The sequence below is a fragment of the Lampetra fluviatilis genome, chromosome 51 (assembly GCF_964198595.1).
Source record: "Lampetra fluviatilis chromosome 51, kcLamFluv1.1, whole genome shotgun sequence".
NCBI lineage: Eukaryota > Metazoa > Chordata > Hyperoartia > Petromyzontiformes > Petromyzontidae > Lampetra > Lampetra fluviatilis.
In genome coordinates, this window is record NC_136325.1 from 2,650,112 (window position 1) to 2,673,987 (window position 23,876).

The 23,876-nt window shown below is 44.9% G+C and overlaps 1 protein-coding gene across 2 annotated transcripts in view; it reads right to left on the bottom strand.

The window, feature by feature from the left end:
• SMC4 (structural maintenance of chromosomes 4) overlaps nt 1-23,876 on the bottom strand; it is a 38,138-nt gene that overhangs the window by 8,522 nt on the left and 5,740 nt on the right. The window contains exons 6-20 of one of the 2 annotated variants that reach the window (XM_078878524.1): nt 21,811-21,975; nt 21,062-21,174; nt 16,199-16,339; nt 15,414-15,564; nt 14,766-14,930; nt 13,490-13,723; nt 12,571-12,756; nt 11,353-11,514; nt 9,018-9,246; nt 8,023-8,102; nt 7,240-7,392; nt 6,107-6,233; nt 4,502-4,611; nt 3,483-3,562; nt 2,417-2,561 (exon numbers count right to left, since the gene is read on the bottom strand). In XM_078878524.1, the coding sequence (XP_078734650.1) occupies nt 2,417-2,561; nt 3,483-3,562; nt 4,502-4,611; nt 6,107-6,233; nt 7,240-7,392; nt 8,023-8,102; nt 9,018-9,246; nt 11,353-11,514; nt 12,571-12,756; nt 13,490-13,723; nt 14,766-14,930; nt 15,414-15,564; nt 16,199-16,339; nt 21,062-21,174; nt 21,811-21,975 (2,241 nt within the window). Of the gene's footprint in view, nt 1-2,416; nt 2,562-3,482; nt 3,563-4,501; nt 4,612-6,106; nt 6,234-7,239; nt 7,393-8,022; nt 8,103-9,017; nt 9,247-11,352; nt 11,515-12,570; nt 12,757-13,489; nt 13,724-14,765; nt 14,931-15,413; nt 15,565-16,198; nt 16,340-21,061; nt 21,190-21,810; nt 21,976-23,876 lie in introns of both variants that reach the window. The other variant, XM_078878522.1, reaches the window with a different exon arrangement.

Consider the following 23,876-nt stretch of genomic DNA (forward strand, 5'->3'; position numbering starts at 1 on the left):
GCCTTGAGATCATTGACAAGATCCTCCCGTGTAGTTCTGGGCTGATTCCTCACCGTTCTCATGATCATTGCAACTCCACGAGGTGAGATCTTGCATGGAGCCCCAGGCCGAGGGAGATTGACAGTACTTTTGTGTTTCATCCATTTGCGAATAATCGCACCAACTGTTGTCACCTTCTCACCAAGCTGCTTGGCGATGGTCTTGTAGCCCATTCCAGCCTTGTGCAGGTCTACAATCTTGTCCCTGACATCCTTGGAGAGCTCTTTGGTCTTGGCCATGGTGGAGATTTTGAAATCTGATTGATTGATTTCTTCTGTGAACAGGTGTCTTTTATACAGGTAACAAGCTGAGATTAGGAGTGCTCCCTTTAAGAGTGTGCTCCTAGTCTCAGCTTGTTACCTGTATAAAATACACCTGGGAGCCAGAAATCTTTCTGATTGAGAGGGGGTCAAATACTTATTTCCCTCATTAAAATGCAAATCAATTTCTAACATTTTTGACATGCGTTTTTCTGGATTTTTTTGTTGTTATTCTGTCTCTCACTGTTCAAATAAACCTACCATTAAAATTATAGACTGATCATTTCTTTGTCAGTGGGCAAACGTACAAAATCAGCAGGGGATCAAATACTTTTTTCCCCTCACTGTAGGTCATATGTATACAATTTTGCTAACTTATTTAATGTTTTTTTCATTTTTCCAATTTTGATTTGAAATGTGATATCAGCATTGTGTCACAAGAAGACGTATCGAGTTGATACTCGCACAGAGCGGTACAGTGAGCTGTACACCGAGCTGTACACAGAGCTGTACACTGAGCGGTACAGACAGAGCAGTACACGGACAGAACGGCACACAAAGAAAGCGGTATAAAGAGCAGTACACCCCACGTTGCAGGGAGCAGCCTACAGGAATTACCATTCAACTACTTCTGAGGTCCTTCCAAGTGGCATATCAATTTTATCCGCACAAGGAGGCAATGCACTTTCCCACAGATCCTGCTGCAGATACATTCTTGTTGCATGGCCATCATATTTTTAATTCTCACAACAGGAATATTTTCAAATCAATTGAAAATACAAATATAATAGCATGACCTTTTAACAGTCATTGGTGCCCAGGCTGAGAACAAATTACAAAAACTTGCCATCCCGATACAGTAATACCCTGGTTTACACATCAGTGAATAGCAAAACAATGTAAATCGAAGCAGTTTACAGGGTGGTGGCGGAGAAGGCTGAAAGAGGCGACAGATATGAGAAAGGACAGACGATGCTATCAGCGACGTGAGTGTGTGGGGGTTGAGGCAACGCAAATCAGGAAGTGGTATTAATAAAGTGACGATATATTTATAATAACTTAAATTGATAACGCGCATTCGATCCTCCGATCCCAATACATGAAAAGCAGGAAACAAAAACAGAACCAGTGCAACCGACCAAACTGAAGAGGGAAGGTCACTTTAAAGAGATGGGTTTTCAAAGCAGACTTGAATATAGCTACCGACTCCGATTGCCTGACTTCAAGTGGCACAGGCGTTCCATAGGTTTGAGTGCCACACTAACAAAAGCCCGGTCACCAACTAAGCACAACCTGGACCTAGGAGTACTGAGCAGTTGGAGATCAAAAGATCTTAAGGACCTTGATGATGGAATATATAAATGTATTAGTTCCTGCAAGTAATGTGGGGTGAGCCATTTTAAAGCCTTATAGGTTAATATCAACATCTTTAAATCCACTCGGAATTTGACTTGTAGCCAATGAAGAGATAAGAGGACTGGGATAACGTGCTCACGGAATGGTGTACGTGTAAGCACTCTAACAGCTGCATTCTGAACAAGCTGGAGTCTGCCACTACTATGCTCGGAATCCCAACCAGTAATGCGTTGCAGTAATCGAGTCAAGATAACACAAAAGAATGGACCGGTCTCTCCAAGTTGACAGGTGACAGGAAGTGATGCATTCTTGCAATATTTCTTTGGTGGAAAAATTATATTTTAACCACCTTAGATATGTGCCTCAAAGGATAATGATTGGTAAATCTGAACACCAAGGTTTCTGACCTCCGGTGTAGTGCAAACATTGTGACCATCAAGCCACAAACGTGGCAAACCAATTTTAGTAAGATGCAGAGGGGAGCCGATGAATATGGCTTCAGTCTTGTCGGCATTGAGTAGCAAAAGTTTTGTCACAACCATGAAATCACTACTGTAAGTGATGCAGACAGCATCATTCAGCGTACTTAAAGATGACTTTTGACAGATTCAAACTGAGGATTTCAAACAAACGCTGGCTCAGTACTCTGACCCTAAAGCCACCCCCTGGTCAACAAACGCCCATTTAACATCAGCTTGTGAACACCGCAGGCCCAGCTTCAGAGGGCACCTCGAGTGACGAGGTCAACACTCCCTCCTGACCTGTGCATGTGTGGATTCTTTCAAGATCTCCGCAGCCGCCTCCTCCAAGCTCTTCACTTCCTCATTGAGCCGCACAATGGCCTGGCGGTTCTCCTCCTGCTCCCGCTCCGTCTTAGCCAGAGCCTCCTCCGCCTTCTTCAAGTTTCTGCTCAAAGTAAAAAAACAGTCAAACGGCCCTGGCAGAGGTAGCGAGTTTGACGCTTTCTCGTCAAGGAACATAAGCCATCACGCGAACGCCAGTCATCCTCCCAGCGGCTCTTGACTAGCCGTCGAATAAAGACGGCCACTGCATCGCGTGCTTTCGAATGCACTTCTGCAGCCGTTTGGAACGCTATAGCTTCCGATATTAGGAAGCCACTGGAGCTATGCACTTTTAAATCTAGATTGAAAACTCATTTGTTTAAAACGGCTTTTTGTGCTTAATTTGCGGTCCTTCCCTCGCATATCCGATTAGCACGGTTGGCTATGTACGGTGCGAAAGAAGTTCAACATACATATGTTGCGGAGGTTTGCAGTTCGAGACAAATGGCACCCCTGGATAATGCAATGGGTCTATTATTTGTAAATATGCGTCATCTGCTTTGCAGTGGATGTTAAAGACACTGACGCGATTTTAAAGAAAGTAAGCTAGGTGTGCTGGTGTGATGATCGACATTTTCCAAATAGAAATGAAATACTCGCAGATTACTTAGTTTGTTAAATTTCAAGGCAAAAACACTAATTTCTGGCAGACTATACTGGTCTGTGGAACACAGCATCTTCGTGATAACCTTGAACTATAAGACTGGAACAATACTAAACATAGTAAATAACAATTCACTTTTTACTTAATCTTCGCCACTTACGCAACCCCACCCCCATTATCATTGATTTAAAGGGCATTGAGATGTTATGAACGGCGCTAAGCTGTAATTATTATTGCTATTAACAATCCGTGCAGACTAGTTAACTGTCCACCACCACTCATGTGTGCACTGAGAAAGCCTGGGTTTTACACATGTGGATTCTAAACTCTAGTGACTAACTGGCAGGCGGATGTTTGTATGGGGCTCAGAAGGAGACTGACCTGTCAGCTGTTTTGAGGGCAACCTGGGCCTTGGTGATGTCCGACACACACTCGTCGATCTGCTGGTTGATCTTGTCCACCTTTGTGATAAGAAGCACCAGTTACATCAACATTGGTGATCTTAATACGAAAGTACAAAGGTAAATAACAAGGAATGAGGCATGTAAATGCAAGCGATTAAAATTCACTACGATATGTAATCAGTTGCCCTTTGACCAAATGAAATTCCACAGACACATGTGAGATTTGTTTCAGGGAAATTACTTTAAACAATTTACCACCGGCATTCCCCACCCTAGTAACCCTAACAGCAATATTGCTGCATGATGACCAGGTCTATAAATTTCGGTGTCTTACACCGACTAGTGTGGTGAAGTATGATAAAACCAGCCCCATGACCGACGACATCCTTTATTCAGCAGTAGCATTGACAAAATGCTGTCAGTTATCTACAGATTTTATATGCAATTGTTCGTCATGCGAGAACAAATTTCAAACACGCTTTGCGGTTTTTTAATGTTCTCACATGCCCCTCTGTTCGTTGTAAGAATTATTACAGATTCCATCATCGAATCCATAACTTTTGAAATCAATAATTGATTCTGAAAACGATGATAAAAACATCAACAATATTTTACCAGCCCATAATTATAACTACTGTTGTTTCTTAACAAGTTTAAAGGTTTATTTGAAATGTAACTACCCCCACTCAAGGGGGTTTTATATTAAAACTGTCATAAACCACAGCTAAATTCAAATTGCCTCCATGACTCCCATGAGATGCGTCTAAACCAGGGGTTGGCAAACAAAGTAACAAGAGGCGGCATTTTTTAAAATATATTTCAAGAGCCGCAATCCAATGTGAATACGACACGGTGGTCCTTAATAAATAACATTATGAAGCAGCAGCCCTGAGAGAGTTGCATGCGGCTCCGGAGCTGCAGGTTGCCAACCCCTGGTCTAAAACTAGAGTCACGTGAATCGCCACCAATGAGCCCCATGTAAGCGCGGTGAGGAACCTTGTCCTGCTGTGTCTTGAGCCGGCCCTGCATGATCTCCATGATCAGTCCATGGATGCGTTTCACCTCGGCCTCAATCTTACCCGTCTGACTAGATACTTTCTCATACTCTGCAACACAAGCATCAATAAAAAAGGAACAATGTTGCAAAAAGAGAAATTTAGAACAATTCCTATCGTTTAAAATTCTTATTCTGTCCATAACTATAACAGGGCCTATGAGCGAATAATCTGGCATGCACCCGATCTCATAAAAACTTGGCAGCTAAGGAGGGTTGAGCCTGAAAGGCGATTGGATGGGCGACCATCATGTGCGTTCGGTTATCATAGGTGGCTACAGCAAAATCTATTATTGTACCTTGCTTCTATAATTCCACGCCTATACTTCCAATCTTTACCAGCCTGCATTGACAATGATGCAGTATGGCATGACACTATGGCATAGGGAGGGGCTATCATTTAGCAGTAGATGTGTCCCTGATGGCTCCCTATCTGCTGGCTTCTGTACAACTACACTCTTAGTTAAGGGGGGAGGAGAGGGGGGGGGAGCTTATCAGAATGTGGTAGCCAATGAATGGAACGTATCGGGAGGGGGGGCGGGGCTACAAGAAGGCACGAAGTGCTCGTAGGCGTCGGCGATGTGGACGTGTTTGTGCGCAAGTCATTGTTATTGCACATGATAACTTGTATTTAAGGGCTTGCATCTTGAATCCCTGCCTCACTTGATGCAGCAAATCTGGCTGTGACGGTCCCACCTGATGACGGAGACTTGTGTTGCCTCCGAAACGTCATGATTTTTATTTTATTTTTATTAATTTCATTTTTTACCTACGTGACTTTACCGAAAGAACTAAGAGTATGAATCCTTGCAATCACGAAAGCTTCAAATCTAGAATCTGTACAACTAGTTAAATATTTACAAGGACAAATGCCTGTTTGGAAAGCGATACACAATCGACGTGTGCGAATAATGATTGTTTGCTGTATGTGTATAACAGCATGTATGTTATTTTCTGCATAATGTATTATTTACACCACCATGACTTTGCTAACAAAAAATCAGTTAAATCAAATTAATTAATCATCCAAGGAAGGAAATTGACTTGCCCTGGTCCCCCTGTTGGCCTCCCTGGGCCAGGCTACCCAGGTGAGAGGAAAGGAAGAAGTTAGCCTGCTTCTACTTTATCATAAACGAGGGCCATGATCTAATTTAATGGTTCAGTAGTGTACAACTGTTGAAAAATAGAAGCTACCATGGTTGTATTGTCTTAAAAAATATATATACTATTTTTATTAACTTTTTTTATTTTACCAGTTAAGGCCCACTGAGCTATATAGCTATTTTTCAGAAGTGACCTGGCCATAAATGATAGCTCAACGAGATGGCTTATGGAGGGAAAAACTGGAGGACCCGGGGAAAAATCTAAAACTGGAGGACCCGGGGAAAAATCCACACGACCACAGGGAGAACATGAAAATATACAGGCATCAGGAAATCACGACCTTCTGTATACCAGACAAGGTAGTTAACATCTCGCCACCGTGGCAGCCCTAAAATCGCTTGCTGCCAAGTTGCGTCGTTTAATTTCCGCTTCGGCTACCGCACCTTTCTTGAAGCCTTCCAGAGTCTTTTCCAGCTTCTTGAGCTGGTTCTTGTCTGGTGCAGCCGCCACCACGTTGGCCTCCAGTTCCTTCACCTGCAGCTTGAGGCTCACCTCCTGTTCTACCTGGACCTGTCATCATCAGAGTTCACATTATTATTCTCCTAAAAGTGGCAATACCGCGTTTCTAAGTTGGGCGAGCTCAAGTTACTTATAACGCTGCGAGGAGGGTCGTGCTCGCTAAGACATGCGCGTTATTTTCCATCTTATTAATGGATAGCGCCGATGTGTGGGTTCACGCGTGGCCGACCAAAAGGTATCTGGTATCTGGAAGTCCGATTCTGCCCTCAGGAAGGAAAATGTTCCCATCGCCTCCTATGTGCACTTGACAAACAAGCGGTGCCCCTAATAATTGTTCGGGCACGCAAAGGAGAGCACCGCGAAGCATTAGAATTGATCTTTGCAATTTTTATCCTTTTTTTGCTTCAATTATAATCTAATTATGCTCTCAATGTACATGTCATCAGAAGGAGAAATTCCCATTTGGAAATCTTGCAGCTAACAATGGACCACCATGTGTGAAATAACAGCTTCGCAAGATGACATTGCATGCCTCCTTCAGTTAGATCATGAGACCTCTTTAGCTATACTCTTCTTCCATATAACCAAAGATGTTCATTCTAAGGGGTGGTTGTCACCAAGTGTGCTGACATGTTATTTAGCCTTGATCTACAAGTCAGTAGATTTGTTTTAACAATGTTCAGGATATATGATACTGGGGGAGGCATACAGCAAGTTCAGGTATGGCACAATAGAGACGCAGCTATATTTTTCTTTTTGGATACAACTGTTTGAAACAAGAAATATCTGCGGGAGTGGGCCCAGGGCACTTGCAACTACCAGCGGTGCGGGGGCCAGACAGACATGAGTACTCTGGGACACTCGAAAATTTCTGAATTTAAAACTCCACAGCCAACCAACGTGAGCAAAACTGGCTGCGATGTCGACCCCTGATGACCCACTCCATTATTGTTGTGGTTCTCAGGCCATATACAGTTTGGTATTCATTTTAATCATAAGGTCAGCGAGAACAGCCACCCCTGCATTATGCAACGGGGACTTTTGGGTTGGTGGTTACCTTCACGCCGGCTGAGAGCTTTTGCAGGTTGTACTTCATGTCCCGCAGGCCGGTTTGCAGCGTTTGCACCCGCTCCTCCAGCTGGCTCCTCTGCTGCTGGTACTGCTCCATTTTGGCACTCTCCTCCTGCAGCTTGTGCTCCATGCGCTCCACCTGCCCGAATGTGCCATTCACAGCCACCCTGCGTCACTCACTCCGCCCCACCCCGCGGGGGGGAACTTCTCGCGTAAAATTGTGGCGCGCGACTGTTCATCATTATCATCAGCCATGATCAATCCACTGCTGAATGGCCTCCACGCCGCCCCCAAGCAGTCGCCAGCTCTGACAGTCCTGCAATTTAGAAAACCATCGAGCCCCTGCACACGAGATAGTGCTATTCTACTAATTGTAGGTACCCTTTGATGAACCCATCTGGTTTTTCAATCCGGTAGGTTCCTCACAGCAACACAACTTATTTATGGGCTCTCGTTCGTAATGGATCATCTTCAAGTTGATATTGTTTAACGAGGAGAGATCTCAAGTATCGTCTCATATGCAATAGTGACTTGTTTGCATGTATGTAGAACTCTCGCACCGTACGCAGCCAACCGTGCTCATCGGAGGTGCAACTTGAGAGTTACAGTGCCCCTCCCCCACCCCCAACAGAGGGGTGGACGGACATAAAGAAGAAAAGCTTTCAACCTTAGTAGGAAAGCTTTAAAAAAAACATGTAATTATTTTATATCATTGATTCATCCTTTAGCACTAATTATTATAATGTAAAGGCTCGCAATGTAGACTCACCTCCTCTTGTGGTACTTCATTGACAACAGAAGAGCCCATCCTGCCCTTCATCACCCTGGTGCCACCACCAGACATCGTCCCTGAGCAAAGCAGAGATTATGCTTAACGATGGCATAAAATGGTAGAGCACAATTGTTTGGCAACGCACACATATTAATGTACTATTTCCATTTAAAGTGTAACCGTTGCTTCTTACAGCACATGATATATATCTTCCTTGGTGTACGTCTCACTCAAATTGAAATCCTGCTGCCATGTAGACACTATACAATTCTAAACTGGAAATTGGATTTCAGAGTCAAGTAATGAACAAAGACCAAAGCAATACCCCAATTACTTGACTGAAATACACCACCTCACCCAAGTTGACTGGCTAGCAGAGAAAAATAGGCCAAAAATACCATATTTGAGGGGATGTATAGAATTCCCTATCGAGGATGTATCTCTGCCAGCAGCGGCATCTGCAAGTAATTGTAGGATTTGCACCATGACCACCTTTTAATACTCTCGATTACAACTACCCTTTAATTTTTTCCCTTTCCGAGACATCTGCACGTTGCAGGGTGGGTCCCGTTCACTGCTGAATCGAGGAACGTGCAAGCAGTTCAGCGGTGATTTTATTGAGGCATAGTACCGTTGTATTTAAAGACACTACTCACCGCAGAGAACTGCAGCAATACAACAGCACAATGTGAAAGCTGGCGCCAAAATGTACCACAGGCCCTCCCGCATGGCCTTGTGGGAGCAAAATCAGTGCGAGGGCCACTACACATTTGAAACCATTGGAGTTTGACAGCACGATGGGGGTGTTTTCACATTTGTGTATTGTCAGGGGCCGCACTAAAGGCCATCAGAGGCAGCCAGCAGCCAGCCGGCCTTGCAATGAGGAACACCGACGTACGCGTGCGTCACCGGAATGGTAATAGGTTAACTTTGACCCCTCCCTTGCCAGCAGAGGAGGAGGACGGGGGGGGCAAGGCTCGTGACCGGCTCACCGGACGTCTCGATGACCTGGCCCTGCAGGGTGACCACCCTCCAGCGGCGCTGATGCTGGAAGGCGACGCGCGACGCTTGCTCCAAGTTGTTAGCGACCAGCGTGTCGCGCAGGGTGAAGTAGAACGCCGTGCGCACCGCCTCGTCGCCCACGCGCACCAGGTCGAAGAGGCGCAGCACTCCCTCGGGGCCCTGCACGCTCTTCTTCATCGTGCCCTGCCACACGCGCATCTGCACGTGCGGCACCGTGCCAACAATACACCATCGTCCATCGTTAGTATTTATAACTTTGAGAGAGCTGCTGCTGTCATCATTTTCCTGCCCCGCAAGCACCTGGCCTCCGGCTATCGCGGAATATCTGTACCCAACCGCCCTCACCGTCCGCGCTCTGTACTATGCTCGCTGAGCTGCACTAGCTTCCGGTTGCCGAACAAATACATTATGAGGAAGCATTCATTACACACAAAGTGCTCGCCACAAAATTTCGATTTAAAGCTTTCGTGACTGCAGAGATTCATCTTCTTGGTTCTTTCGGTAAAGTCACGTAGAAGGGAAATAATAAAAATAAAACATAATAAAATAATTCTCACAACGTTTCGGCTACAACGCAAGCAGCCGTCCTCAGGTGAAGAATGACGGCTGCTTGCGTTGTGGCCGAAACGTCGTGATAATTATTTTATTGTTTTATTTTTATTATTTTATTATTTCCCTTCTACGTGACTTTACCGAAAGAACCAAGAAGATGCTCGCCACAAATGAACCACAACACTTCGCTGATCTCATCAAAGAGCACAAAACATCATGCGAACTACGGTCATCCTCGCAGCAGCGGCTTTTAGCTAACCATCGAACAAAGACAATCACTGTATCGCGCACTTTTAGATGCGCTTCTGCTGCCGTCTGGATTGCTCTTCCTTACGATAACAGGAAGCCAACCCCTTGACGCTTAGTCGAGCAGTGTGCGCTCACAGCAATCTGGGCAAACTAGTGAGCGGGCGAGCTTAGGGTGAAGCCCACATTGCGATGAACTTAAAATGCACGACAAACATCCTGCTGTGTCTGAACAAAGTGATGATAAGTGGCCAGGTGTTGGCCAACTAGTAAGTTAAAGTGGGTTGCCTGGCTAGCAATCATTCATTTGAAAGAGGCATTTGGTGATCAAACCGATATCTTATCCAACGTGGTGATGAAAGACGTGGTAGCAGCATTTACTAAATGTCTTACATGAATTGGGGTGCAGGGGAATGTGAGTGCCTTCAGATAGTTTTGGATGTTATACTGTATATTTCAAAACCAACCAATTAAGCGACCATTATTTGTAATCTACTAGACCGTCTTGATGTATTTTAAACAATTAGTTGCAGGGCATGGAGTGACAATAAGTGTTGTATATGGTTTACATTGTTTGCTTTGAGTAAGAAGCTTGTATTCTTAGGTTTTTTCGGTAAAGACACGTAGGTAAAACATCAAAATTAATGAAAATAAAATAAAAACAAAAATCACGAGGTTTCGGAGGCAACACAAGTCTCCGTCATCAGGTGGGACCGTCACAGCCGAATTAGCTGCATCAAGTGAGGCAATGATTCAAGAAGTAATCCCTTATAAGCAAGTTGAAGGGCGGAGGAGAGGGGGGCGGGGCTCAAAGACAGCACGCCCCCCTCCCTCCCGATACGTTCCATTCATTGGCTACCACATTCTGATGAGCCCCCCCCCTCTCCTCCCCCCTTCAACTTGCTTATAAGGGATTACTTCTTGAATCATTGCCTCACTTGATGCAGCTAATTCGGCTGTGACGGTCCCACCTGATGACGGAGACTTGTGTTGCCTCCGAAACGTCATGATTTTTGTTTTTATTTTATTTTCATTAATTTTGATGTTTTACCTACGTGACTTTACCGAAAAAACCTAAGAATATGATTCCTTGCAGTCACGAAAGCTTCAAATCTAGAATTAAGAAGCTTGTACTTTTTATTGTTTTCCTGGAAAAGGAACATTATGAATAAAATAACAAAGCAGATGAGGCCTAACTGAAAGACATAATAAATCGGCCTCATAAATCAATGAATTAGAAGGATTTAAGGTTGCAATCTTTTATCTCCCATGAATGTGCATGTAGAATGTATGGTGAATACAAGGTTTACATGACCCAAATATATCAAAACATACAGATCAAACATAACAGATTGTGAAATGTACATTTTTCCTTTTGTTACGAATCAATTAAAAAAGTAGTATCGATCCAACGTTTCACGCTTGCTGGCTACGGGGCTGTTTGCTGGCTAGGGGACATCAAGAGTTTCTGTATACAGACCCGATTCCCACGTGCCAACGAGTCACCTTGTCGAGGCCAATGAAGGTGGCAGAACCGATGTTGTTCGTTTTCAGGTAGGTGACGCACGCCTGCGCCGTATCCATGGTGTCCACCACGATGTTGTCAAGTGCACTGCAGCATGACGAAATGGCCACGTCGTACTTCTCCTCGATGGCTCCCAGGTCCCCCTGTCAGATGCAAAAAGAGTGGTGGGGGGGGAGCTCACACAACAGCCGCCGTTGCCAACCAACCTTCACGACCATTCGCTTATGCCAATGTTCTTATTGCAAGGCCCGCGCAGAGCCACAGGCGGGACCCCTGGTGGCCTTTGGTGCAGCCCCTGACGTGCGGGCCCCCGACCATACACAAATGTAAAAATACTCCCCATTTTCGTGCTGCTGTCAAACCCCCAATGTTGGTTCAAATGTCTGGCGGCCCTCATTGATGATGTCTGATCGGCGAAAGTGCCCCCCCTTCCCCACCCCTCTGAAAATTAGTGAAGAACACTGGCTTATATGGTAATGTTCACGGCAACCTTAGTCAATGCAAAGCTGCCCAAAGGCTCCCCAACGCCGTGTCATTGTTTTACAATACTTCACCATGCAGGTTAGTGCAGGTTGGAGGTGGTTGTGGGGGGAGTAGAAATCAAGCTCATGTTGCCAGGTTCATCGTGGAATACGCGAATCACTGCTCAACCGCAACAACCCAATTGATTGCTTAACATGCAATGGCACCCAATTTTACAATGGAAGGAAGATGGAGAATATGAAAACGGAAACGAAATCAAAACCTATAATAGTGATGGATGACAGAATTATGGACAGACAGTGAAGCGTTGATGTGTTGTGATGCTCTTACAACCCATTGCAGTGCAGCACTAACCTAGTGTTCAACTCCACAAGGCACTGTTGAACACTGCATCTTTCAAAACATTTAAGACTAAACCATTTTTATTTTAGCATATCTGGCCTACTGAGCAATATAGCTCTTTTTCAGAAGGAACCTGGCCACAGATGATAGCTTATCATGTGAAAATGTATACTGTTAAACGCATTTTTCGAAATGTGGAGGGAAAAACCGGAGGACCAGAAGAAAAATATACGCAACCAGAGAGAAAGAAACCGCAAACTCCAAATATACAGGTGTCGGGGTTGGGATTGAAATCACGACCTCCTGTGTACCAGGCGAGGTAGTTGTCATCTCACCACCGCGGCGCCCAATGTATGCACTCGTTGCCTGCGTACCAGGCGACCGTAGATGCCGGGAAGGGAGCCCTTGTTCTTCTGGTCCATGAGCAACTGCAATACTTTGTTGCGCGAGCGTGAGGCACACAGGGAGCTCTTCGCCTCCTCTGTCTTCTGACGCAATGCTCGCACCTCTGCGCGCGCCGCGTTCTCCAGAGGTGCCAGCTTCTCCAGCTCCTGCTGGGCCTGTTTGGGTCGACGAAACGGCACGGGGCACACAATCCCCAACGTCCACAACGTGCGTGTAATTCAACTTGAGTTGCTTCCTGCTCAAAATGAGCAAGGGACAGCACACGCTCGTTCTCTTTCTATTGCAAAGGTTGGCGTGGATGTGCTACGTAGCTCTCCTGATGTGTTTTCACGTTGTACCACGAGTTGTTCAACACGATGCCCAACATTTCGCTCCACACACTGGGAGCTTGAATTCAGTTCAAAGAAAAGGTCCCAGCACACGGGGAGGGAAAACTAAACTCAACTATTTTATTTTACAAAGGTAAGGCCCACTCTGAAGCGACCTGGCCACAAATGATAGCTCACCAAAGTGGCTTATCATGTAGAAATTTATAGCAGCCAAATACTCGAAACGCATATTTATAAATGCAGAGGGAAAAATCGGAGGACCAAGAGATAAAAATCCACATGACCACAGAGAGAGAGACAAACTCCAATTATACTGGCGTCTGAGTCGGGAATGAACCCACGGCCTCCTGCATACCAGGTGAAGTATTGAATATCACGATACGGTGGCGACTCCTAAAAAATCTGACCTCATGTCAAGCAACACTCGGTACAACCCAAAAACACATCGGAGAGCTATGCAGCAAAACTGCGAAAACCTACGAAGCAGTTTTCAACAGATTCGTGTCCAATAAAAAACGAATCAAAGAGCAGCCTTTGCCCCACAGTTCCCCCCCCCCACCTGTGCGAGCTCCTTCTCTGTCGAGGGAATGGTTGCCTCCAGCTTCCGTATGTTTTCTCTCCGCCCGCAAAGGCCCTCGGTGGTGCTGGTGAGGGCCTGCTTAGTCTCGTTGAGGGCAGCCAGGGCCGAGGTGTGGCGACTCATGTACAGGTCCAGCTCCGACTGAGCCACTTCCATGCGAGAGCGCCTCTCGTTCACCTCCTTGCTCAGTGAGAGGAGCTCCTGCTGCTTCACCTGTTAACGGAGAGAGAAGCTGCTCTTAAAAATCTTACACGCCGACCACGCATCAGATGATCTCTCCGGAGATATATACATTCCTTCCTACTTGTTTATATAGATGCAAAATTATTTGTTTCGTGTTACCAATAATTGACAAAATTAATATGTAATGATGGGTTTATTAACCTACCACTATCCCTCACTGATCAACTTGGTGAAGTATGGTAAAACACACTTTACGGTCCACATGGTGAGGCCTTCATCTAGCAGTGGAGTGACAAATGGTAAGATTATTTTATATACATGTAGTGATATCGCGGGATGTCACTGTGCAGTGCCGGACCTAGAGAAGCACGGCGTGCAGTGTAACGACATCACGGATACCACAACGGTGTGGGTGTAGTACCGGCCCTAGAGGGGCCCGGTGAGCGCTGATTGATCGTGCTAGATGGCACCACGCTTGGCGTGCAGTGCCAACCCCTACAGGACAGGGTGTGGGAGTGCCTGCCGAATGATGAGGTTACTAAAGGCCATGGCACTCTGGTTGACCCGAGAGGACACGTGACCAGTTAAGTCTACAAAGGGGCCCAAGTGGGGGCTAGGGGTGGTCACGTGGTTAGCATCCAGATCCTTTCCGAGGATTCTGGAAGGTGGGCGTGGCCAACGGCGGAGCCGACCATGCCGCAGAGAATAAGCCGGGTCCTCCAGAGGGACCCGCGTTGTTCATCCTGAAGAAACCTTTGTTTACGTTCTACGTTTTCCGTTCAACGAGTCTCCAACACTCGGACCTGGACCCGGTCCGTAGTAGCTTGTTACGTTGTAATTAGTGTAGTTAGCCTGGTGGTCACCACCACAGGTTGTTATTTTGTTAAGGGGAAGTTGCGACTCCGTTGAACTCACTACATATATATACACATTTTGTATGGAATGGATCGTCACGCGACAAATCACAATTCAAACAAACTGTGGTGGTGGTGTGAATGGTAGCCTGCTAATTGGCATGGTGAATATTGGAAGTGTACTGGATTCAATAATAATTTCCATGAGCTGCGGGCACCTCCTTCTCCTCCTGCAGTCCTTTGGTCTCCTTCTCGAAGTTAGCCATCACGGATTTCAGCTTCTCCTCCTCCACACTCTTGCTGGCCTCCAGCTTTGCCTTGCAGTCCGTCGAAACTTTGATTGTGCGATCGCTCGCTGCCGGAACGTTGCGGATTTCCTTCAGCTGTGGAAATGTAAATCATTGAGCACATGAGCGTAAGATGAACGGGTGTATAGATGCGTACCTTCCCGTCACTACCAAAACTCTACATAGTGTGTCGTAATTGGAAGCAGCACCTATGACTAAATCACCCAGAATGCACCCGATCTTATCAGATCTCGATAGTTTAGCAGGTTCGAGCCTGCAAAGTGCTTGAATGGGCTTCAAGACATCATTATAGGCTGCTGCAGGGCTACGTGGTGGGCAGCAGAGGGCAGTGCAGCAAAATCAAATGCTGCATGCTCACATGCCTATCATCCCCCACACCTTCAACGAACCCGCACTGGCGACCACCAGCACAGCGTAAAGAAGCTCTCATCTGGCAGTATATTGACAAAAGAGTTGCTCATGTGCAATAGGTATCGAAAACTTCAGAGTAAAACAAAATCATGTTCCGCACACGTTCTCACTCTGGCGTCAGAGCAGCTGATATTGAACTCGGCCCACCTTGTCTGCATCCTTCACCAGCTGCTTGGCGAGCTTCTTCTCCTTGCTGGCACAATTCTTCAGGTTCTCCCTCATCTTAACATCTTGCAGGTCGTACTGTACAAACGTTTTCTTGTGCTCCTCAATATAAGCTTTGATCTTGTCCAGTTTCCTACGATGAAACAAGTAAAGCCCGTTAGCTAATAATAATAATAAAATACAGCTTTGTGGAAAGCAGTAGCAAAATTACAATCATAGCTCCTTTATTTGAGGTAATGAATTGAGAGGTACATTTACAAACTAATAAAAAACCCTGCAAGTTTTAGTCTCTGGCAAGACACAGCAGTAGGGGTTTGGTGTTTTAACATCTTAACACCTGGTTTATTGCCAGGAAGGGTAAAACCTATTCTGATAAGTGGGTTCCCAGTTGTCCGAAACAGAATATTTATTTATCATGGAGAAATTTGATGAGATATGAAGCTCCTTTTTCACCGCTGTCCAGTCAGGGCAGGTCACAAAGTTATAACAACAAACAATGCAAACAACGATAGGAGTGCAAAATTGAGAAAAGGTAAACAAATTATTATAAATAAGTTTGATAAAAGTATATTAGTTCAAATTGTATAAGTATGCAAATTCCCAAGATTGGGCAAGGCTTCAAAACAACAGTAAAAAGAGATCCAGGCCACAAGAAGACAGTCCCTCAATAAAATCACATGTTAAAATTGTAGTCAGAATCAGAGCGTTTTTTTACAGGAGAAATCCCATGTGCTAAAAAGGTCTTTTCCACAGATGTCCCTCCTCACTTGTCGATGGTCTGCAGCTCTTTGGCCTTGCCCTTCTTGGCTTGCACGAGCTCTGCCATTTTCTCCCTCAGATCCTTCGATGCCTCATCGATGTCCGCCTTCTTCCGCTCTTCCGTCGCAAGGGCCTTGCGAGCGGTTTGCCTGAGTGCGACGAATAATAAAAAATTCGTTCGTTTGTTCTAGACTTCATTAGTGTGCGCAATGGACAAATTACATTCCTTTATTTTTCCCACAGATAACGTTATCCGACGTCGACTGAAGTCATTCAATTCATTAGTAGTAATGCATAACAAAACGAGTTGTGAAATAAGCAATTCGTATATCTACGCTGGGCTAGAAAATATGAAAGTCCAAAAACTTAGGTGTAGATATGATTATCTAACCGATACACATAATTACTTACTTATCTACCAGTTATGTGTTCCTTATTTATTGGATATTTACTTTTGTTACTTATTTACTGTTTAAAGTTCACTCGTTTCCAGTTAGTTTGTTTTCTTTGTGCACGTTATGATTTTAATGTTAACAATTGATAGTGGAATGTATTACAAATGTAAACTTTGTATTAATATGATGGAATTAAGCTGCGGTAACTACGTTAAAGATATGAATGCATGCGGGGTATATGGAGGTGCGGGCTATCTGAAATCTGTTTTACACAAAACGATATTTTTGCGGGGTATATGCGTCTGCGGGTTCTATGCGTATGCGGGCAATATGCGGGAAAATACGGTATAGAGTTAGTAAGTTACTACTAGTCAGTGGATACTACGACAGTCGGTAGATATAGTTGGTAGATACTACCGTAGAGCGAGTAAATACTACTATCGAGTCAGGAGATAATACTAGTCAATAGATACCATTACAGTCCGTATATAGTGCTGCAGAGTCAGTAGATATGACTATAGAGTCAGAGGATACTACTACGGTCAGTAGATACTACTGCAGTCAGGAGATACTAAAACAGTAGGTACGATGGAGTCAGTAGATACTACTGTACTCAGTAGATACGACTGTATAGTCATTATCTACAACTAAAGTCAGCAGATACTATTAGTCAGTAGATACTACTATAGTCAGTAGATACTACTGTAGAGCCAGATGATACTACTGTAGAGCCAGATACTACAATAGTCACTATAAAGTACTCACTCTATTGTATGTAGGGTGTGTAGGTATATATGCCTAAGGGAGGTAAAAGATTTTTTGATGGGGGGGGGGCGGGTCGACAATTTTCGGAAACCTTCTTGATCAACTATTTACCCCCCACTATTTTATTACTTTTTGAGTCAGGACTTCTGCGAGCCTCTTATAATTTTGTTTTGTTGAGGGACAAATGGACAAACGGAACTTCGGGCTTTCACAATAGCTGAGTATTTGTGTATGTATAGGTTATGTTTTTAAGAGAAGTTTTGAAATATATTTTTCCCCTGGGCAACGCCAGGTACTACCTGCTAGTGGACACAAATAACCCTTTTTAAATCCTTTATATTAAGTTCACTTGCTTGCTTGCTTGCGTGCTTGCTTGCGTGCTTGCTTACGACCGTGCAAATCTTTCGGTCGTTTTTTAACCCACTTCCCGTGATCCAATCGAGCTGACATTTTCCACACAGACTCGTTGTGCCAGACAATTAATGTTCGTGAAAAAAAAATCCCAAAATTTTACACTTTTTAGGCAAAAAAATTGTATTTTACATATATTCAAATAGAACTCATTCATCGCTTTGGCTGAACGTCACAGTATAAGAGCCCAGAGCGTAACCCCTCCACAGGCCGTGGCGGAGTAGCGCAGTTGGTAGCGCCCTCGCTTCCCATGCCAAAGGTCGCGGGATCGATCCCCGCGTCCTCCACAGGCGAATATATTTTAAATCCTTTATATTAAGTTCGCTTGCTTGCTTAGGACCGTGCAAATCTTTCGCTCGTTTGTTAACCCACTTCCCGTGATCCAATCGAGCTGACATTTTTCCACACAGACTCGTGCGTGACAATAAATTTTCGTGAAATTTTTTGTTCCAAAATTTTACACTGTTAAGGGAAAACAAATTAAATATTTAATTACCAATTGCTTAATACTGGCAGACAATCATCTGACCCATAGATTGCAGCCATCTCAAGCCAGAGGACGAGAGGACTCTAGCCGCCACGCATATAAAGGATTTAGAGTGAAAAACTTTGTTTTTACGGGTTTACTTGTTATAAATCCACTGCTGGATCAGGGCCTCCCTCAAGTCACGCTGGTTATATTGGTTATTTAACCATACTCTTTGGTTCTTTCGGTAAAGTCACGTACAGTGAGGGAAAAAATAATTTGATTCCCTGCTGATTTTGTACGTTTGCCCACTGACAAAGAAATGATCAGTCTATAATTTTAATGGTAGGTTCATTTTAACAGTGAGAGACAGAACAACAAAATCCAGAAAAACGCATGTCAAAAATGTTATAAATTGATTTGCATTTTAATGAGGGAAATAAGTATTTGACCCCCCCTCAATCAGAAAGATATCTGGCTCCCAGGTGTATTTTATACAGGTAACGAGCTGAGATTAGGAGCACACTATTAAAGGGAGCACTCCTAATCTCAGCTTGTTACCTGTATAAAAGACACCTGTTCACAGAAGCAATCAGTCAATCAGATTCCAAAATCTTCACCATGGCCAAGACCAAAGAGCTCTCCAAGGATGTCGGGGACAAGATTGTAGACCTGCACAAGGCTGGAATGGGCTACAAGACCATCGCCAAGCAGCTTGGTGAGAAGGTGACAACAGTTGGTGCGATTATTCGCAAATGGAAGAAACACAAAAGAACTGTCAATCTCCCTCGGCCTGGGGCTCCATGCAAGATCTCACCTCGTGGAGTTGCAATGATCATGAGAACGGTGAGGAATCAGCCCAGACTACACGGGAGGATCTTGTCAATGATCTCAAGGCAGCTGGGACCATAGTCACCAAGAAAACAGTTGGTAACACACTACGCCGTGAAGGACTGAAATCCTGCAGCGCCCACAAGGTCCCCCTGCTCAAGAAAGCACATATACATGCCCATCTGAAGTTTGCCAATGAACATCTGAATGATTCAGAGTGCAACTGGGTGAAAGTGTTGTGGTCAGATGAGACCAAAATGGAGCTCTTTGGCATCAACTCAACTCGCCGTGTTTGGAGGAGGAGGAATGCTGCCTAAGAACACCATCCCCACCGTCAAACATGGAGGTGGAAACATTATGCGTTGGGGGTGTTTTTCTGATAAGGGGACAGGACAATTTCCCCACATCAAAGGGACGATGGATGGGGCCATGTACCGTCAAATCTTGGGTGAGAACCTCCTTCCCTCAGCCAGGGCATTGAAAATGGGTCGTGGATGGGTATTCCAGCATGACAATGACCCAAAACACACGGCCAAGGCCTAGCCAGGCTCCAGACCTTAATCCAAAGAAAATCTGTGGAGGGATCTGAAGGTTCGAGTTGCCAAACGTCAGCCTCGAAACCTTGATGACTTGGAGAAGATCTGCAAAGAGTGGGACACAATCCCTGCTGAGATGTGTGCAAAACTGGTGGCAAACTACAAAAAACGTCTGACCTCTGTGATTGCCAACAAGGGTTTTACCACCAAGTACTAAGTCATGTTTTGCAGAGGGGTCAAATACTTATTTCCCTCATTAAAATGCAAATCAATTCATAACATTTTTGACATGCGTTTTTTTGGATTTTTTTGTTGTTATTCTGTCTCTCACTGTTCAAATAAACCTACCATTAAAATTATAGACTGATCATTTCTTTGTCAGTGGGCAAACGTACAAAATCAGCAGGGGATCAAATACTTTTTCCCTCACTGTAGGTGAAAAATAAAATTAAAATAATAAATAACCTCACGACGTTGTGTCCCACAGTTAGAAATAACTGTTGTGTCCCACCTGATGACGGGCGCTTGTGTTGCGCCCGAAACGTCGTGAGTTTATTTGTATTATTTTATTTTTATTTTTCACCTACGTGACTTTACCGAAAAAACCAAAGAGTATGGATTTTTGCAGTCACAAAAACTTCTAATCTAGTATTTAACCATACTTCACCAAGTTGGCCAGTGCAGGCTAAGGAATTCTGGGAGCAGAGCAGGAGAGCAGTCGAGTACAATAGAACAAAGGAGTGTCATCTGCTTCCCACAACATAACCCCGCAATAGACTGTAACAATCTTGATTTGAAGTTTTCTGTAACACTTAATTACTGAAGGCAATATTAAATCCTAAGAGGTGGTGGCCCAGACTGAGGAGCCTAAAACCATGTCCAGGGCACTCGGTCAGCATCAGCGAGATCCCCTTTGAATAGTCAGCTGCTTGTAACTAAACCGGATTCTTGAGTTTAGCGAGTTGATCATCTCTGCCCATCACCAATGACTGCACAAAAACACGATTTATTTTGCACATCATTCAGCCTATTCAACCCATGAAAATGTTACACTTATTGAAGGGCAAAGGTGACACAATCTTAGTCATGGGAGTTCCAAAATTGTCCCATATCACCAAAAAATAAACTTAACCCCTTCCCGTTCAGATGATGTACATGTATGTCAATGGAACGGGAGCATAAGAAAAACTCAAATAAAATAACTTTATCGGTACCGAGGCTCCCACAAGGCTGTGCGGGAGGGCGTGTGGCAGTTTGGCGCAGCTATCGTTAAGTGGAATCGTGTCGCTACAGTTCTCTGCGGTGAGTACAATGTCTTTAAAAACAACGGCTCTATGACACTGAAGAAAAATTACGCTTAACCGCTTGCAAATTCTGAGATTCAGCAGTGAACGGGACAGACCCTGCAACTTGCAGTTGTCTCGGTACGGGCAAAAGTTAACAGTTAAATCCCAGCAGCTAGCTTACATTTTGTGTTGAAGGAGGCTGTTCCTGAGCTTGGTGATCTCATTCTCAGCCATCAAGAAAGCCACAGCGTTGTTCTTCTCCGCCTCCAGTCCGTCTTTCTCCTTCTCCACCACCTTAACTCGGTTCAGCTGCATTATGGCAGAGCCCACAATCACAAGCATGCACGCACTCTCATCAACCGTAAATGCTCACCAGAAGCAGCTAAGGATAGTTAGGGATGCCCGACAACCAAGCCACTAAACCCAAACATTTCCTCTCTAAATAACCCACTATTGCCATGGCTAGGGAATCTAGGGCAGACCGGCAGGACTTAGCTTAATACGGCCTGTGTGTGTGGTCTGACAAAGGTATTTGAAAATCTTACTCGTGGGGAGCGGTAATGTCGCGGTTAGTGCGCCGTGCTAAGAGCCAAGCGACCCAGGTTCGATTCCTCTTCAGGGCCAACACCAATGATGAATATCTGAACCAGTCCTGGGCCTCCCCTAGATCGACTGTCTCAAATGAGCACCTTGCGAGCTGTGTAAACATCGCCACAGGGGAGACAAAGGTGACCGGGCCTGGTGCTGGCCTAACCCACCCCCCTCATGTGCCATGCCGGCCTCAATAGGTGCTCGCCAACAGCAATTGCCCCAACAGTCTGTTAAGGCTATGCGGGGGAATCCTCATCTTTGCTGTAGTCCAAAGGTATTTTAAAAATCCTACTCAGCCCCAAGCGAGCAAATGTTCATGCACCCAAGCACCATGCCCACCTTTTCTCCACGCAGTTCGTTGAGTTGCTCGACGCGGCGGCAGCAGGCCTCGATGGCTGGCTTGAAGCGACCCGAGCCGATGATGTCCTCCATGTACTCCAGCATGCCCTCGTCGTGCTCCGTCTGCGCCTTGGGTTTCATCAGCGCGATCTGCTCCACCTCACCCTGCACACGCAGCCCGCCCCCCCCCCCGATCCAGACACACCGGCTTGTAGTTGAAGACGCCCACAGACATCTGTACGGCTACGGCCTATGAGAGTAGAGTTCAACTCGCTATTCGCGAGGGGCACATTCCGGAGATGCTCGTGAATTTCACATAAAATGATATTACCTTAAATGCATAAATATTCTCTCATAACTTTATCTCATCACTTTCTTTCTCTATCGATGCAGTCGTGAAGAGTTCCAGGTACGATTCGCAAATAGCCACAAATTCGTGGATGGCAAGTTTGTGAAAAACGAGGGAATTCTGTGATTTTACATGGCTTTAAAATGACACGGACCACGCTCGCCTGTCTGATCTTCGAGAGAACCATGCTCGTGCCAGGTGTCTTTGCTCTAGCTCACAGCACTACACCGTAGTTCTCTACTTTCACTGTATGACTTTTGGTGGCCGTTCCTTTAGCCGTCTCACTCCAATGTTACGGAACGATCTCCCAACTATCGTCAGAGCTGATAGTTTTGCATTTAGATTTTTATTAAAATCCCCCTCTTTCAATGCATGTCATTTTATGCAACTACATGAGATGAGCATGTTAGCAATCGGAATAATAAGCTTTTATTATTGAAAAAATCGTCAAGGGTATATTTGCCTTGCCATTTTTAATTGTCTCGTATATTATATTATATTGTGTTGGGCATTCATGTACATTTTTACTCGTGAAAATGCTCCGAGACATTTATTAATGTGAAGTGCAACGTGCAAATAAAGGATTGAGGAGTTGGCAGAAATGCCAAGTAGAGAACGGGCTGGCACCTTGCACTCGCGTGCGAGAAATGATACATTCATAAATTCTTTGTAGATACGATAATTTCAGAAAGAGGTTTTGGGTCCAGAGAAAGGGCCAATCAAACTGCAGCAGCAAGCTAACATTGGAGGTTTCAGCAAGTGCCCACGCCAATATTTACGTGCTGCTACAGCAGAAAAGGCAGTATGTTACTTTGAAAAGATACATTTTCACCCGCAAATTACTTACTTGGGAAAAAAAGTGCATTGCAACATGGCCTGCTACGGGCAGACTATAGCAACCTGTAAAGTAAATTTTGCGGAGAATAAATAGCCGTTGTGTTGTAATAATGGTGAACACAACATTTACCAAATACACATTGGCTGACACGCTTTAATCCATATGGTATTTTTGTATTCATCACCATGAGCTGCCTCCTGAGATGAAAATACAACCGTCAACCTGACTGGGGGTCCAGCGGTGAGCGTGCGCTTCTCCACGTGCCACTGCGGCAGCACAGCATGGTCTGTAACTCCTGACATCCCAAATACAAACCATTACGTGCTGCTACAGCTCCACGAGGCCAGTCATTTCCATCCCAATATCTACGTTTTGGGAAGTCATCAAAACGACGGAGCTTCACACCAATAGCCTTTACAGGAAACTCTCGATTATCCATTTTATCCAGGCCAACTCTCCGTTCCCCATTATCCAGGATAACCAAGACTTGACTGTACTTTGAAAAACACCACAGTTAAAACTATTCAACTAAAAACTATTTATATTTTACCAAGTAAGACCCACTAAGCTATATAGCTCTTTTTCAGAAGCGACCTGGCCACAAATGAGAGCTCAACTAAGTGGCGTATGTGGAAATGTATAGCAGCCAAATACTCTAAATGCACATTGATTCTAAATGTGGAGGGGAAAACGGGAGGACCCGGAGAAAAATCGAGGCAACCACGGGGAGAACATGAAAACTACAATTATACAGGTGTCAGGGTCGGAATGGAACACACAACCTCCTACATACCAGGTGAGGTATTTAACATCGCCACTGCAGCACCAGTTCCTCAGTGCGCTCCACGTATACTCGCAGCCCCCATGCACCCGGTCACA